General features: G+C 47.1%; 5 protein-coding genes across 5 annotated transcripts; 4 read left to right on the forward strand and 1 right to left on the reverse strand.

The window, feature by feature from the left end:
• Positions 1–866: 866 nt before the first annotated feature.
• N7510_006482 (uncharacterized protein) lies at positions 867–1,434 on the forward strand (the record flags this gene model as incomplete). The annotated part of the gene is made up of 2 exons (XM_056978408.1): positions 867–1,173; positions 1,232–1,434. The coding sequence occupies 2 exons, from the start codon at positions 867–869 to the stop codon at positions 1,432–1,434; spliced, it is 510 nt and encodes a 169-aa protein (XP_056834440.1).
• Positions 1,435–1,677: 243 nt separating this feature from the next.
• On the reverse strand, positions 1,678–6,271 carry N7510_006483 (uncharacterized protein; the record flags this gene model as incomplete). The annotated part of the gene is made up of 8 exons (XM_056978409.1): positions 1,678–2,458; positions 2,513–2,740; positions 2,795–3,285; positions 3,344–3,553; positions 3,604–3,861; positions 4,355–4,808; positions 4,910–5,442; positions 5,675–6,271. 8 exons carry the CDS (start codon positions 6,269–6,271, stop codon positions 1,678–1,680), a joined length of 3,552 nt encoding a protein of 1,183 aa, XP_056834441.1.
• A 1,007-nt stretch (positions 6,272–7,278) lies between these two features.
• On the forward strand, positions 7,279–9,386 carry N7510_006484 (fungal specific transcription factor domain-containing protein; the record flags this gene model as incomplete). Its single annotated transcript, XM_056978410.1, has 7 exons — positions 7,279–7,772; positions 7,824–8,165; positions 8,223–8,381; positions 8,431–8,497; positions 8,546–8,684; positions 8,731–8,953; position 9,386. Coding segments are annotated over 7 exons (1,425 nt in total).
• A 6-nt stretch (positions 9,387–9,392) lies between these two features.
• On the forward strand, positions 9,393–11,328 carry N7510_006485 (uncharacterized protein; the record flags this gene model as incomplete). The annotated part of the gene is made up of 8 exons (XM_056978411.1): positions 9,393–9,470; positions 9,527–9,625; positions 9,676–9,847; positions 9,914–10,095; positions 10,143–10,430; positions 10,487–10,888; positions 10,968–11,013; positions 11,066–11,328. 8 exons carry the CDS (start codon positions 9,393–9,395, stop codon positions 11,326–11,328), a joined length of 1,530 nt encoding a protein of 509 aa, XP_056834443.1.
• A 1,894-nt stretch (positions 11,329–13,222) lies between these two features.
• On the forward strand, positions 13,223–13,774 carry N7510_006486 (uncharacterized protein; the record flags this gene model as incomplete). Its single annotated transcript, XM_056978412.1, has 1 exon — positions 13,223–13,774. The coding sequence occupies one exon, from the start codon at positions 13,223–13,225 to the stop codon at positions 13,772–13,774; it is 552 nt and encodes a 183-aa protein (XP_056834444.1).
• Between the last annotated feature and the right edge of the window lie 184 nt (positions 13,775–13,958).

Here is a 13,958-nt window from a genome sequence, read left to right on the forward strand (position 1 = left end):
TCACCGGAGGGATTGGCGCCACCTAATGATGGCCTGCACGTGTAACACTGTTAAGCTCTCATAATAATCTACACAAAAGATAATTGAATGGAAGTGATAGGCTGTAGCGATTTTGAGGCTTGGATGGCAATATGAGCTCGATGTAAAGTGGCCTATTTTGGAAGTGCGATGCAGTCAGTATTTTGCCGCCAGCCGCCTCCAGTCAAGAGAATATTTTCTTGATTTACTCGAAATTGTAAATATGCTTTAAAAATCGACGGTCATGACCTGCAGAATCGGAAACATTCAATGATAAGATTCTTTTCGCTTACAGGACTCTAGAATAAGCATTGGTAAGTTTAGGTTTGGGTATGACCTCAGAGCATTGGACCCAGTATGTTTCTAATCTATGTTCTTGTTTTTTGAGCGAATGAAGACTACAAATAGTAAGTAATCTAGATATGTCCAAATTACATCCGTATTCGACTATGCTCCACAAACACCCCACATGATACACTGGTGTGATTGGAAGCCATGGTATCATACTCTGGCATATTTGGCCCCCATACATAGAACCTCCTTGGAGAATTTTACAGGCAAGTATTAATATCTCTGTCACGGATTGGACAAGGTCATCCGAGTTTAAAATCTGGGGGCTACTTGCGTCAGGCAAATGTTACATGACTTGACGTGGCGGAATCCACAGCTAATGACTATGACGAAAGCAATAGCTTCGAATTATTGATCTCCATTTGTCCCAAGGTATAAGTAGGACCATTACCGAGTACCCGTACATTTGACTTGAACACAATATCAATTTCTGCGTCCTTCAGAATCGCACGTGGTTTCATCTACCCATTGCAATAAAATCAAACTCGAACATCATAATGGTTTCAAAGACTCTACTTCTTGGTCTTGCCTTTGCAACCAACGCATTTGCCGATTTCTACCTTGGCAGCATGTCTGGAGAAGGCATATCGGGCTCTGCTGGAGCTGGTCCTGCTCAACAGTCCCAGTGTAACTATGTTCTTTGGGATGATGGAACGGACATCTGCGATGCCGGAAACTTTAACCCCGACGATGGTAGCGGCGGCTGCCCTGGCCAAAATTTCGACGCACCAGATTGGTGCGGCATGGATGTCAGTGGCATTGGTTGTCCAAGTGGGTATGTAATCGGTACCCCAGGAGGAAATGGTAAGCCCAATGCCCCTACTACTTATTAAATATAAAATCATTGATGTCGCTTTTCAAGACGACTGTGGTGCGGGTATGAACGACAATGGCGGCGAGACTCCATCTGCGGGCACATTCTACGCAAACGTGATTGATACGAGCCATAATAACACTGCCGTTGGTCGTTGTGTCTATGAACTCAGCAGTACAACGGACTGCGTCAGTAATGGAAGCTACGAGGCCGAGACGATTGTTCACTGCTACATGAAGGCGGGCTGCTAAATGTGTGATCTCTAAGCCTGTATGTTAAACTTGACGGCTGCATTGTGAATATGTATAACTCCCCTTTATGGTTCATGTTTCTCATTGATGCAATGAGACACGTCAAGAATATTAAGATCTTTATTGCAATACACTGTCTAGTTGCCTCCAGATGAAACGGAACTTATGGAGAGTTCCCAGGTTGGAATGACGGCTATATTAGGTGTCATATTCCAGTCTAGCTATATATCGCCGCTTTGCGAATCAATGGCTTTCCCAGAACTGTGCATCAATAGCGACCAGTCGGTTGAAAAGTTGATTTCGTGCTCGCATACCCGTGAGTTGAAAGGACTCGCCTTCTTTCCCACCTATAATCAAACCATCGGCTGCCTCTTTGCTCCCTGCTGTCAGCTCCACAATCAGCTTGCCCTTCCATCCCAATCCCTCAGTCTTCTTTAATTCCATAATATCCGGCACTGGAATCTGAAACAGCACTGATCCCTTTTTCCGACTTTCCAGTCGCAGATCATCCAATCCCGCAGATTGGTATGTCGTGAAGTACAAGATAGGTGGCTCCTTCGATAAATCAATGACCACCGCACCTCGCTTGCGTTGATATTTCGCATCGAATTTCAGAGGGCCAAAGGGAGCGGCAAGCCAGCCTTTCTTTTGCAACATGCCAATTAAATGCTTGGTATGTGTCGATCCTGCAATGGCTATCGCTCGGTCGAACGCAATATGCCCCTTAATCGCTGTTGCTATCGTCTGGCGCACGAACCTCAGAACTTTGAAGACCCATCTTTTCTTAGGCTTTGGTTTTGGCAAGTCTTCGGTCGACCTCTCTTTTTTGTGGAGACCATCGGTACTGTTTTGACCAATTTCCCGATCAGAGAGCTTCGCCTGGGACTTATTGCGACGTAGTGGCCAGGAACGCTCATTGTCCTGAGAGCCTGGTGGTGGTGGTAACGGTGCCGAGTTTATTTCGCCAATTCGCAGAAGGGTCAAGGTGAGCTGCGCGTTGGTGGGGACACCTTTCAATAGTGTCCTAAGCTGCCATTAGCGAATTAAAGATGACAGGTTCAATTGTTATTGGACTTACATTTGAATGTCTAAATGCTTTTTCCAGCCCGGAAATTTGAAATTCAAGATATCCAAGGCCCGTTGGAAAAGCGGATCGCCGAAGAAAACAAGTCCAACGGTAAATGCACCGAATTTGATAATCCAGTAGCTTGAAGTAAAGGGAATGACTACGCATACAACAGTCAATATAACTGCCAATCGTAGGCGAACTGCCGTCGTAAGAAATGGTGGGGTCGGAGACAGAAGACTGTGGCAGCGTTATTATTAACCTGACCCAACGATTAACTGGAGGATTACTTACTTAGCGAACTTTTCGTAAATGTCGGTTATGTCACTAATAACACGCATCGTCTTATCAGTGGCATTAGCCACTTTCCTCTTCATTGGCTTCTTTGTTTTGTCTTCAGGAGCAGCGTCAAGCTCCGTTTCTGTTGGGAGAGTCACTAGCTCCCCCTCATCAGGCGTAGGTGGCTCCTCGGAGGCATCTTGTGGTACACCCTGGCCATACTTTGCAGCCGCACTTTTGATGGCTACAGTAGCAACGCTGTTGACTAGATTGGTAGCTTCTTGCTCAGCGGCCTCGCCTTTATGTGACTCTGGTGCGCCAGTGATACTGTCTTGCGATTCGGGCTCTTCGGCCACAGGCTTCCTGGAGTTTTCACTCGAGTCATCCGTCGAAGCAACAACAGGAGGAAAGAGGAGAGGCCGTATTGGTGAACATATGATCAAACAGACGAAGAGGCCGATGATAGCGGGAATAAGGAGGTCTCTGAGCCACGCGCCAAAATAAACCTGCAGACAATCAATATCTCACTCAGTTCAGAAGCAAATTGTAGCACGTGAGATATACCGCACAGAATACAGATGTTCGGATCGGTTCTTTCCACGATCGCAGTCGGTTGATATGGTTGAAGAGATTGACAATCCCTACAATCACAGAAGTGTAGAACCGCTCCAAGGTCATCCGCAGCTTTTCTGGAGGAAATTGTTCATCTTCGGCCCTATTGAGATCAATATCTTGTGGTGGGGTCCCAGGGACAGCCTTCAAGTAATATATTTGCTGCCAGACGATGTCAGAATGTTTTGCTTGGTGCCATTGACCAGACAAACCTTGTTGAAGCGTCGGATGAGCATCCAGAGATCTTCATTAGAAAGCCCCGCAGCAAGATTCTCCTCAACAGTCTTGGATGATAGCTTCCATTGTGCAGCTGGTGTCCTCTTCGTTAAACTCCCACCAGTCTCACCTTCCAGCTCGTCTTGGGTGAGGTCATAGCTATCTGTATCTTCCAGCTCCCCGGGCATCGACTGTCCTTCGCTCATCTTGGCTACTTCTCGATAGAAGTAATTGGCACTTTTCGATGGGCTGGACTGGTCGCAGTTGAGATAATCCTAGGCAGCTGCAAAATCCACGGGTGAAACGCGTGATGTGGAGAAAGCCGTCTGACGTCATGGCAACCCCCACAGATTTGTTCGCAATCAAGGGACCAGCATTCTTTTTACCTTAGCATTTTATTGAGCTACGGGATAATAATTGTATGAATACAAATGTTCCAATAGCAACATTCCAATACCCAACAAACGTACGCATATAGGTCTTAGCTATAAAGAAAACAAGTGGAAATCACATCTATAGTAATGAGCGAACTTGAGCACCACTCGCAAAGCCTAATTTGGAATTGAGGCTGGTCGGAGTCCTTCCTCCGTGGCCTTTATCTGCAAGGCTACATGCCTGGAGTAGATGCGGCATATCGCGAGGTTGCCGCCCATGTACCAGAAATTCGGATGACCACTTTGCCGCCACATCTATTAAATAAGATTGAGCAAAGGTCCGCCCTCTAGAATCAAGATATATAGTACTCACTGCATTCAACTCTCCCTCTTGGTCCAAATCCCACACATCATGACAACGATCAGCCACTTTGTCGCCCATAACCTTCCGCAATGTGGTCCTCATGTTGTCGTAGCCAGTTGCCAGCACCACGATGTCTGCATTCAGATGGGTCCCATCTTTCAGCACCAAAGAATCAGGTGTGAACCCTGAAATACCATCGGGACTCTGATGGACTTTGATCTTGCCGTCAATGATGAGCTGGCTGCACCCAACGTCAATGTAGTAGCCACCTCCGCGTGTGTAGTAGAGGCGAGCAATTCCAGATCCATCAATACCCCATTCAATCTGAAAACCAGCTCGCTGAAGCCCTTCAATTGTCTCTTTCTCCTCTTCGGCAATACGCTTCGTCATGTCGATGCACAAAGCGAACTGTACCGGGTAGGGCAAGCTCTCTGCGACAATGTCGCTTTGCTCGGTAGGGGGCCTATATCGGGAGTGTAAGATAAAGACCTTTGCACAATAGAAGAAGAGAGGTCGAATTCACAAGTCGAAGTAAAATTCTCGACACGGAGGACTGCAACTTACCCATTTTCACAGTGCATGCCCTCGTGGAGAATAAAAACTCCCTTATCGAGAGTTAGGACATATGTGGGCCTCCGTTGCAGCATGGTCACCTCGGCACCGTTGCGATGGAAATCCTCTGCAATATCGTGGCCACTATTACCTGTACCGACTACAATGACCTTTTTTCCCTTTACGTCATATTCAGACGCATCTCGATGCTGGCTTCCATGGTAAACTTCACCCTTAAACTCCTGTTGACCAGGGAGAGAAGGAACCAAGGGTTCCCCTGCGTGCCCTGTGCAGAAGACAACGTGATGTGGGCGAATTGTTCGAGGCTTTCCATCACGTACGAGATCTACGGTCCACTCAGCTTTTGGATCATCGTAGCTCGCACTAGCGATAGTTGTTTTTGTCCACACGTTGAGTTCCATCAATGATGCATATGCCTCAAACCAGTCGCCCAGCTTGTCTTTTGGTGTGAATTGGGGCCAGTTCTTGGGAAATGGAAGGTATGCCATATGGGTAAACTCGGCCGGATCGTGCGTCACAAGAGTCTGTCTGTGCGTTAGCAGTGCATGTAGCTAAGGCGCCAAGTTAAAACCAACACTGTAACGATTTCTCCAATTATCTCCAACTCTGTCGTTCTTGTCGACTATCAAGCAGGACATCCCAAGTGACTGTAATCTAGCGCCAACGTTCAGTCCGGACTGACCTTCTCAAGGTATTAGCATGCAAAGAATACTGAACATTCGATCGTTTCGACACACCAGCGCCAATGACCAGTACCTGGGGCTCCTCATCAACAAAATTCAGCTTTCGTTCCCGCCGCTCCGACCATGTTCCTTGAGAGAAACCACCAGGCATTGAATCAATGGTCCCATACGGGCGTCTTTCACCAAGTGGCTCCTCCGATCCTTTGAGCTCTTGGAGAGTAACGTAAACCGCATACGCTTTCCAGACACCAGGTTTATCTTGGATCAATCTCAGGACACCGGATCCCTTTCCAATGCGCGTCTCGAAATGGAAAAGCGAAGAAATCCAAGTAAGACTCGAATCTTTTTTGACAATTTCCAGCTTCGGTTGGAAGTTACCTGTTTCCTGGAGACGAAATGATGACAGAGGACCTAACTGCTGGTTCTGCCGGAGGAATGTTTCAATTGGCTCCCGACCTCGAATGGTGCGAAAATCCCACTGCAGAGTAATGATATCGCGCCACCACGAGTCTTCGTGGAGGATTTCGTCCACTCGGGAGAAGTTCCCAGTAGCGAAGATGTCTTCAAGATTGCTTAGCCATTCCTGTGCCACCTTTCGGGCGTCCACCGCGAAATCGACTTGAGCCGTCTGCGGAAGCTGGATAATATGATCGTACTTTGTCGACGTCATTTTTTCAAAAGAGGTCTTGGTCTTGAAGGTAAAGAAGTTACAAAAATTTTTGTTTTTTCGCGGGCAGCTTCAGCTATACGGGAGTAAAAAGAATATCCAGTAGAAAAAACAATCGTCGAAAATTTTCAAGTCTCCCATATATATAGGCACAGAAGCTCGTGGAATTTTATGTCTGCCCCTCCCTCCTTGGTTCATGTGCTGGCATCACAGGGCAAGACGAAGGAATGAAAGTCCCACTGCGCAACTTAGCCAAACCAGCCCGAGGACGACAAGTCCGCATGACGAGCTATGGTGGGTCTGGACGAGAGAACTTCCATCACAGATCCAATCAACAGGTGCTTCACGGGCCGTCTAGATACCGTCCAACCCGAGCAATCACGGTGCCTGGGCCGCAAAGAGCGCTGAGTGGGGGCGACGCGGAGAAGATGGGCCCGACGACTCATCTTTGTGTTTTCCAACCGTGTTCACTGACGAGCACAGAATCCTTGGCTTGCTAATCTCGCATGTTTATGACAGGAATGCATACGAGAGATCAATGAAAGCTGGAAAGTGAAACGAGACCGCCCTGACTAGCTGCTTCGCATTTGTAGAAAAGCCGAGATGGACACAACCCCTCGTCCGGTCAGAGGCCAAAATGCCGCGTAGGCTTCTCACATTTCGCATAAGTTTCGTTTACACTAATTGCTACAAAGCTGTACCACATGCCGAAGTCGAAAAATCGCTTGCGATCGCCGCCGTCCCAGTTGCAGCTTTTGTCTGAACAACCAATTCGAATGCGACTATGCGGCCACTCGACGGCCCGGCGTCCGAGCGGGCTATATTGCCAAACTAGACCGTCGGCTCGTTGAGCTGGAGCAGCGGGTACAGATGCTAGAGAGCAGCCCTAAAGGTCTGTAAAAGATTTCTCGTACGACCAGATACTGGGATATGGACGGAGGCTCACACTGGTTCAAGATACTCGTGTTTCTGATAGGGAGTTCTCGGACCCAACAGTGGGTCGATCAGGAATGGACTTGACACAGACTATCTATTCCCAGGAGAATGATTTAGGCCGAAGCACTGGGCCCATTTTTGCCTCTTCCAACAGAGACAGTCCTGCCGACAACCCACAGAGTGCAAATACTGCGCAATTTGACCCTCTTTCATATCCAGTTCTATCTGAACTCTGCTCAATCTGGTTCAAGAAATACCATCCCTGGTTTCCGATTCTACATCAGCCTTCTTTGACTGCAAGTTTACAAAACCTGGAAGGCTCCAAAACATTAGGCCACTATCTTGTCGTCAAGGCAATCTGTGCCGTTACCCTCATTCATTATGAATCGCATTTGGTGGGATCTCATGAGCGACAACACTGGTCTGGTACTTTACGAGATAACGTCAGCTCACAAGCTCTCAAGTCCTGTTCTCTGCAATCGGTCCAGGCTTTGTTAATTCTCTCCAATCTCGAATATGGAGAAGGTCGATTCGAGCAGTTTTGGAATTTAATTGCCTTATGCAAACGGTACGTATATCTGGATCATGTGTTTGTTACGGTCAAATTAACATCTTTCAGTATGGCTTCCCAGCTGGGTTATGGAAAGTTAGTGAAAAAGCAGGTGGACCACATCCACTCGTCCACATCGGTGCCCCCACGCCTACATCCCTTGTCCACGACGATTATCGATCGAGAAGAACGTATTCGAGCACATTGGATGTCTGAGATGCTGGACAGTATGTCAACGGTGGGTGTGGATTGGGATATTGGTGCTTCGCCTCCCATGTCGAATGGCATATTGCCCTGTAGTGACTCTCTTTGGGCATTTCCTGAGCACATCATTAACATTTGGTCTTTTGGCCAATTTCGTTATTCCTCTGCATTTTCTCTGGGCATAATTCTCGCAACCAACGAACTATGGTTTGTTCATGGCTTTTTGCAAAAACCGTGGGACTTAAGTGTACCGCACGACCGCAGCCTGTGGCAGACTGAAGCTCAAAAAATTGATGAACGTCTAACAGCGTGGCGCGAAGAGTTTGTGGCGGCAGTCTACCGGTTGATCAACGCAGAGTTTGCGGAGGAGGAGCGAGCAGAGATGGATCCCAATATTGTCTTGACAAATTGTGTACTAGACGAGTAAGTTACCTTCGGTTTCTCCGGGCCAGACTTATCTAATGAAGGACAGAGCCGTCATTCTACTGTTCCAACGAATGTCGACAATTCCGCGCGAGATCGACCCATCTGCAGAGCCGGTATGTCTAATAGTTCCTGGTTTACTGCTTCGTAGCTAAGAATAATAGTGGCAATATGCAACAAATCGATGCATATATGCCTGCGATAACATGGTCTTCAAAGTGCGACAAATGACAGATGAAGAACTCAGCGTCAGCAACCCGCATTTGGTGCTTTGCTTTTTCACAGTCGCACGTTTTTATATTGGTATGGAGATAGGTACAATTTGCATGCGCCTACTGACAAGATACAGTTTATGCAAAGACGGTCAATGCCGACGTCCCTAGCGGTGTTCGCTCAATGGCCTATGCACTTCTCTGCTCCGGAAAACGATGGCCTCTAGCTCTCCGGTACGAGAGCATAATACGCACAGCGATCTCGGAACATAGATCGCTGATTTCAGCGTCATCGCTCCCCTCTCGCTTCTATGACCTTCGTTACTCCACACTAAACATAAAAGATGACCTGCGGAGCTGGTACGAGGGTGGGCTTCACATGACCCCTGACATAACTGTATGAGACAAAAAAAAGAGTGAATTACCTCGTTAGAAATTCGTGCACTCAATGCTGGCCGCACCATTTCCGTTTTGGCCTTTCAGATAAATGCGGGGACCAAGCCGGACCCCTCGGGGTTTCTCCGGTCGTAGTCGAAACGGTCGGGCCATGTCAATGCGACGCGAGGACTTTGCGGTCGCTGTCGGAGCAACACGGCCCGCCCAGGCCAGGCTGGGATGCGCTAACTATATGTGGCTAAACATAATCTTGCGGGGAACCAATGGCCATATCTGGGGATCTATGTGGAGTAGAAAAGCTGGGGTTGCGGAGTAGATTGTAAGTGTCGGTCGGAAGCTTTAAATGGCTTCATGGCCCGATATCCATCTCACAACTTGTTCGTTCATTTTACTTAGACCAGACATGTTAGACGGACGCAGTCTTGAAATTGTGCTTACGGCGGCAAATTCCGCCGCTCAAGCCTGGTATGGCTATGATCAGGTTTGCAGCCACTTCCACCAGAGCCGACAATATCTGGGAAGACTGACTGGAAATAGGGTGTCGTGAGCGGCATCCTCATCAGCCAGGACTTTATCAACGTCTTTCCTCAGACAAAGGTGTCGTCAATTCAAGGCATTACAGCCAGCTGCTTCTCCGTGCGTATGTTCAGGCATTATCAACTTCTAGTAACCTAACCGTTTTCTAGCTAGGAAACCTGGTAGGATGTTTATTGGCAGCCTGCTACGGAAATCGACTGGGCCGGAAGAACACATTGCGGACAGGATCGATCATCAGTGCCATTGGTGCTGTACTTCAATTCTCGTCATACTCATTTGCTCAGCTAATTGTTGGGCGTGTGATCAATGGAGTTGGAAACGGTACGTGTAATTTTTTTCTAAAAATTTCTCTTTCTTTCATGTCCTTGTCCTGATCTGTTGGAAAAGGAATAACCAGTTCAACTTGTGGTGTTTATCAAGCCGAGTCCTGTCGAAGCGATCGTCGAGGCAAACTATCCGTGGTTGTAGTTTGTCATAATGTAGTGTTTTATTGTGCTGCAACGTGGTTAACACTAGGCTGCTCGTTCCTTCCTGGTGGTTACCAATGGCGACTCCCTCTGGCTCTACAGGTACGATCCTCTTTGGTGACTATGAAAACGGCAGCTAATAGTTTTAGCTCATCCCATGCATGTGCCTCCTTTCACTCCTTCCCCTCATACCCGACAGTCCACGTTGGCTGTTGATGTCTGGTAGAACCGAACAGGGACTAGAGGCCATTCGACGGTATTCAGGAGAAGGCCTTGCAGTCGAAGACCCCATTGTTCAGAGTGAATACCACTCAATAGTGGGCGCTCTTTGCATCGAGAGGGAATCACAAATCTCGTTTACCCAAGTTCTTGCCCGTCGCGATAGGTCTGGTCACTTGAGGCGAATACTTCTTGGATGCGGTGGGCAATTCATGCAGGTACATACTATACCTCTATATCCCGCAAATTGGCATTTTTACTGACACTCTACTAGCAATTCAGCGGGATAAATGCCCTCAATTACTATTTCACGATTATTTTGATCAACAATGTGGGAGAAACTGAGCTTCTGGCAAGAATACTTACTGGATGCAATGCCACCTCGTATATGGTTTCTTCTGCAATGGCCTTCTGGTTAATTGAAAGATCTGGACGACGAATGCTGATGCTTAGTGGTCTCTCGCTGCAATGCCTGGCCTATGTGATGGTAGCCCTTTCTATCGCCTTACTCAACCAAGCCCCATTCCAGTGGGGTGTGGTAGCTGTTTCGTTTCTGTTCTTCTTTTACGCAGTATTTGGCTTTTCTTGGGGAATGGCTCCATGGGTATACCAAGCAGAGATTAACTCACTTGCTACGAGAACCCAGGGAGCTGCGGCAGCGACAGCGACAAACTGGGTTCGTTGGATATTGTGTAAATTTCCTGATTTGCCGAACTAATGCTTTCTAATAGCTATGCGGGTTTATTTGCACACAGTTTACGCCAACAGGCATCGAGAATATTGGGTATCGTTTCTATATTAGTATGGCGCACAACACCGAAAAGCAAACAAATTTACTGACTTGATTATCCAGTATTTGCGGTATTCAACATTGCATTCATACCAGTTGTCTATTTCCTATACCCCGAAACAGCCTACCGCACTCTTGAGGATCTAGATGTCTACTTCGACCGAGACTCTCCCCATGCTACCATCATCCCGATCAATGATAAAGTTGCCAAGCAATGCAAACGACCCTTGGAAGCTATTGAGGCAGAAGCTAACCGTGTTGCCGCCACAAAAGCTATTGATTTCAAGACCGGTACATCAGAGCACGTGGAGGACGTAGATGTGTAGTTGATACATGATACTTATGAGGGTTGGTCGGGTATGTGGAACCAAATTTCATATGCAATACGAATGACTCTGTCTATTTTGAATTTATTCTGGTACGGACGCCCGAAATGTTAAAATCATGATATGTTCAATAAAGATAGAAGTTTCCATCTCAAGCTATCGTAACGCACAAGAATCTATTCAGTTTTGCTAATAAGCTTTTGGGATATTCCTAAACAAAATAAAGAAAAGATAGAGGGAGGGAAAGACGCTCAGATAGACTGTACAAGAATTGATCTAGAAACTAAATTAGTTTTCTGATCGTGTAGATGTCCGTGTTCGAAGTGATAGAAGTGTAATAACGTGTTAAATACACAATACATCAATGTCAGTTAGGTCAATAGCTTAGAGAGAGCTTGGCCGATTAACCGATTCGTTTTTCTTCTTGAAAAGGGAACTAATTACCCTGTAGGGGAATTTGAACGTCCTTTATCATGAACATTTTATTCAACGTGATGAGTAGTGTTAGATATAAGAGGTATCATCAAGCATCCATGATGTATGCATCTGCACTTGGATGATGATTTTCCGGGCCGCTTGAATAAAATATAGTTGAAATTAGGTATTATGCCGTTTTATTGAGTTCAAGGAGCAAAATCTTTTTCCAAGGTTACAACTTTTTCTTGCTCTCCTGCCATGAACTTGCCTAACCACCCTAAATTTTCCAAAATTAGACTCAAATTAGGGGAGTGCGGAGGCCATTCTATTACCGCAACTCTATGCTCTCCAAACCACTTCTATAAAACGCTTGATTTGTGAATTTGCGCGTTATCTTATTGAATATAGTAATAGACTCATAGTATTCAATAAAATCTTCGAGTACATTAAGATAGGATTTAGTTGTATATCCGTTGCGCGCTAAGTCAGTCCCGTTCCATACAGACAGATTACTGATTGACAAAAGGCCATTGGGTTTCACTTTGCTAATTCAGGGGCCTAATAAAAATTTAGAAAGGAACAAGCAAAGTTGCGGGAAATTAAAAAGACACAAAAAATTCTCTCCCTCGGGGAATCGAACCCCGGTCTCCCGCGCTTCTCAGTGTTAATGACAAGCGGAAATCATGACCACTAGACCAAGGAAGATAAGCTGGCCGAGTTACTGCTCGGCCACTTGGTACTGGACAAGGTCAGCAGCTTCTTTTCATTATATGAGGTAATCTGCCTCCATGAGTGGTTCAACGATACCAGCTACTGACGATACCAGCTACAGATCTCCGCTCAAAGCTCCCCCGAAACCCGGTCCTGCAAGACTAGTGATAGCCAGGAATCACTTCTCAGGTCATCTACTAATTTAATGTTTCTCATCTGGCTGATCAATGATCGGTCACGGGGTATTGGCGGTGCTGGTCGTCTGACCAGCTCATCCCTCCGCCCTGGGCATACTCACCAAAAGCATGTGTCGCAGTGACTGTGTCGTATCGAAGTTTACTATCCATGATTTGCCCAGAAATGAGCGGGATCTCACAGTTTTAGGCACTGGAGCCCTGTTATTAATATATTTCCCGACTCGTGTTCCACGACGCCAAAGACACAAACACGACTTGCACTGCCTTGTCTAGAACGATCTCTGAACGGCCGCGACGCTGAATTTGAGTCACCCGGGTCCCTGGTAGTGTACACACTCTCCCTGCATGTGCGCCACTAACGGCGTTTGTCACCCGGAGGCGACTGCTTTATAATATGGGTACCTGCCAGGGAGACCTTGAAGACCCGTTTCTTCACTATGGGAAAAAGATAAAGGTTCTACTACCCATAAATCTTCCAATCTTGCTTACTACCCATGATCATTATCATGCCCAACCTCCACCATCACAGAAGACGCCACTCCTGGCCTCACTGCGGTTCGGAAACGTACATGCGCGAGCCTCGCAACCTCGAAGTGCGTGTTTCCCAGCTAGGAACCGGAGCTGTTCCTGTCAAGCATACCTCCTGGGCCTTTCAAGCCGCAATAATGGTTCCGCAGATTACCGAAGATGAGCCAGGTAATGATACTGATTTGGCGGGCATCATCCGCTCACGACCATCACGAATCCATCGTCTCTGGTCACGGCCGCTATCTGCAGACGGGCGTGAAAATACGCACCTCTCTGCCGGTGCACCTGAAGCGCGGCACAAAGCTCATAGGAGCATTCTGCGACGGCTAGCTCGTCGGCCGCCTTTTGGTAAGAGCCAGTCGCTCTTCGTCATGCCCACGACTTTGGCTGCTGGAAATAAAGTATTGATACCTGGCTGGATGCCGACGAGAATGTCGGCACGACCATTTGCTATTCGAGAAAAACAGCAGATTACATTGTCGGCAGACACCACTCGCATGGTACATGGGAAGCGACATCGACGGTGCCACTCTGAACAACCGCGTTCATGGAGAGAGCCTAGTGCAAGTTTGTGGGCATTAAGAGAAGAGTAATTTATGGAATCAATTTGACCTGCATTGCGGACCTCCCTCGATACAGCTGTTTTTGTCGCAGTAGATTAAGCTCCTTAAAAATCTCAAGCAAGGTCCTGCTTGTTCCTCTCAATGTGCTCGCCCACCTCCAACTATGCCATCTGAGGTCAAAGACAGCGGGTTACGGAGTTTTTGATAGGAAGTA

Source organism: Penicillium lagena (genome assembly GCF_028827675.1).
Source record: "Penicillium lagena strain IBT 129212 chromosome Unknown utg000003l_segment0_segment0, whole genome shotgun sequence".
Lineage (NCBI taxonomy): Eukaryota > Fungi > Ascomycota > Eurotiomycetes > Eurotiales > Aspergillaceae > Penicillium > Penicillium lagena.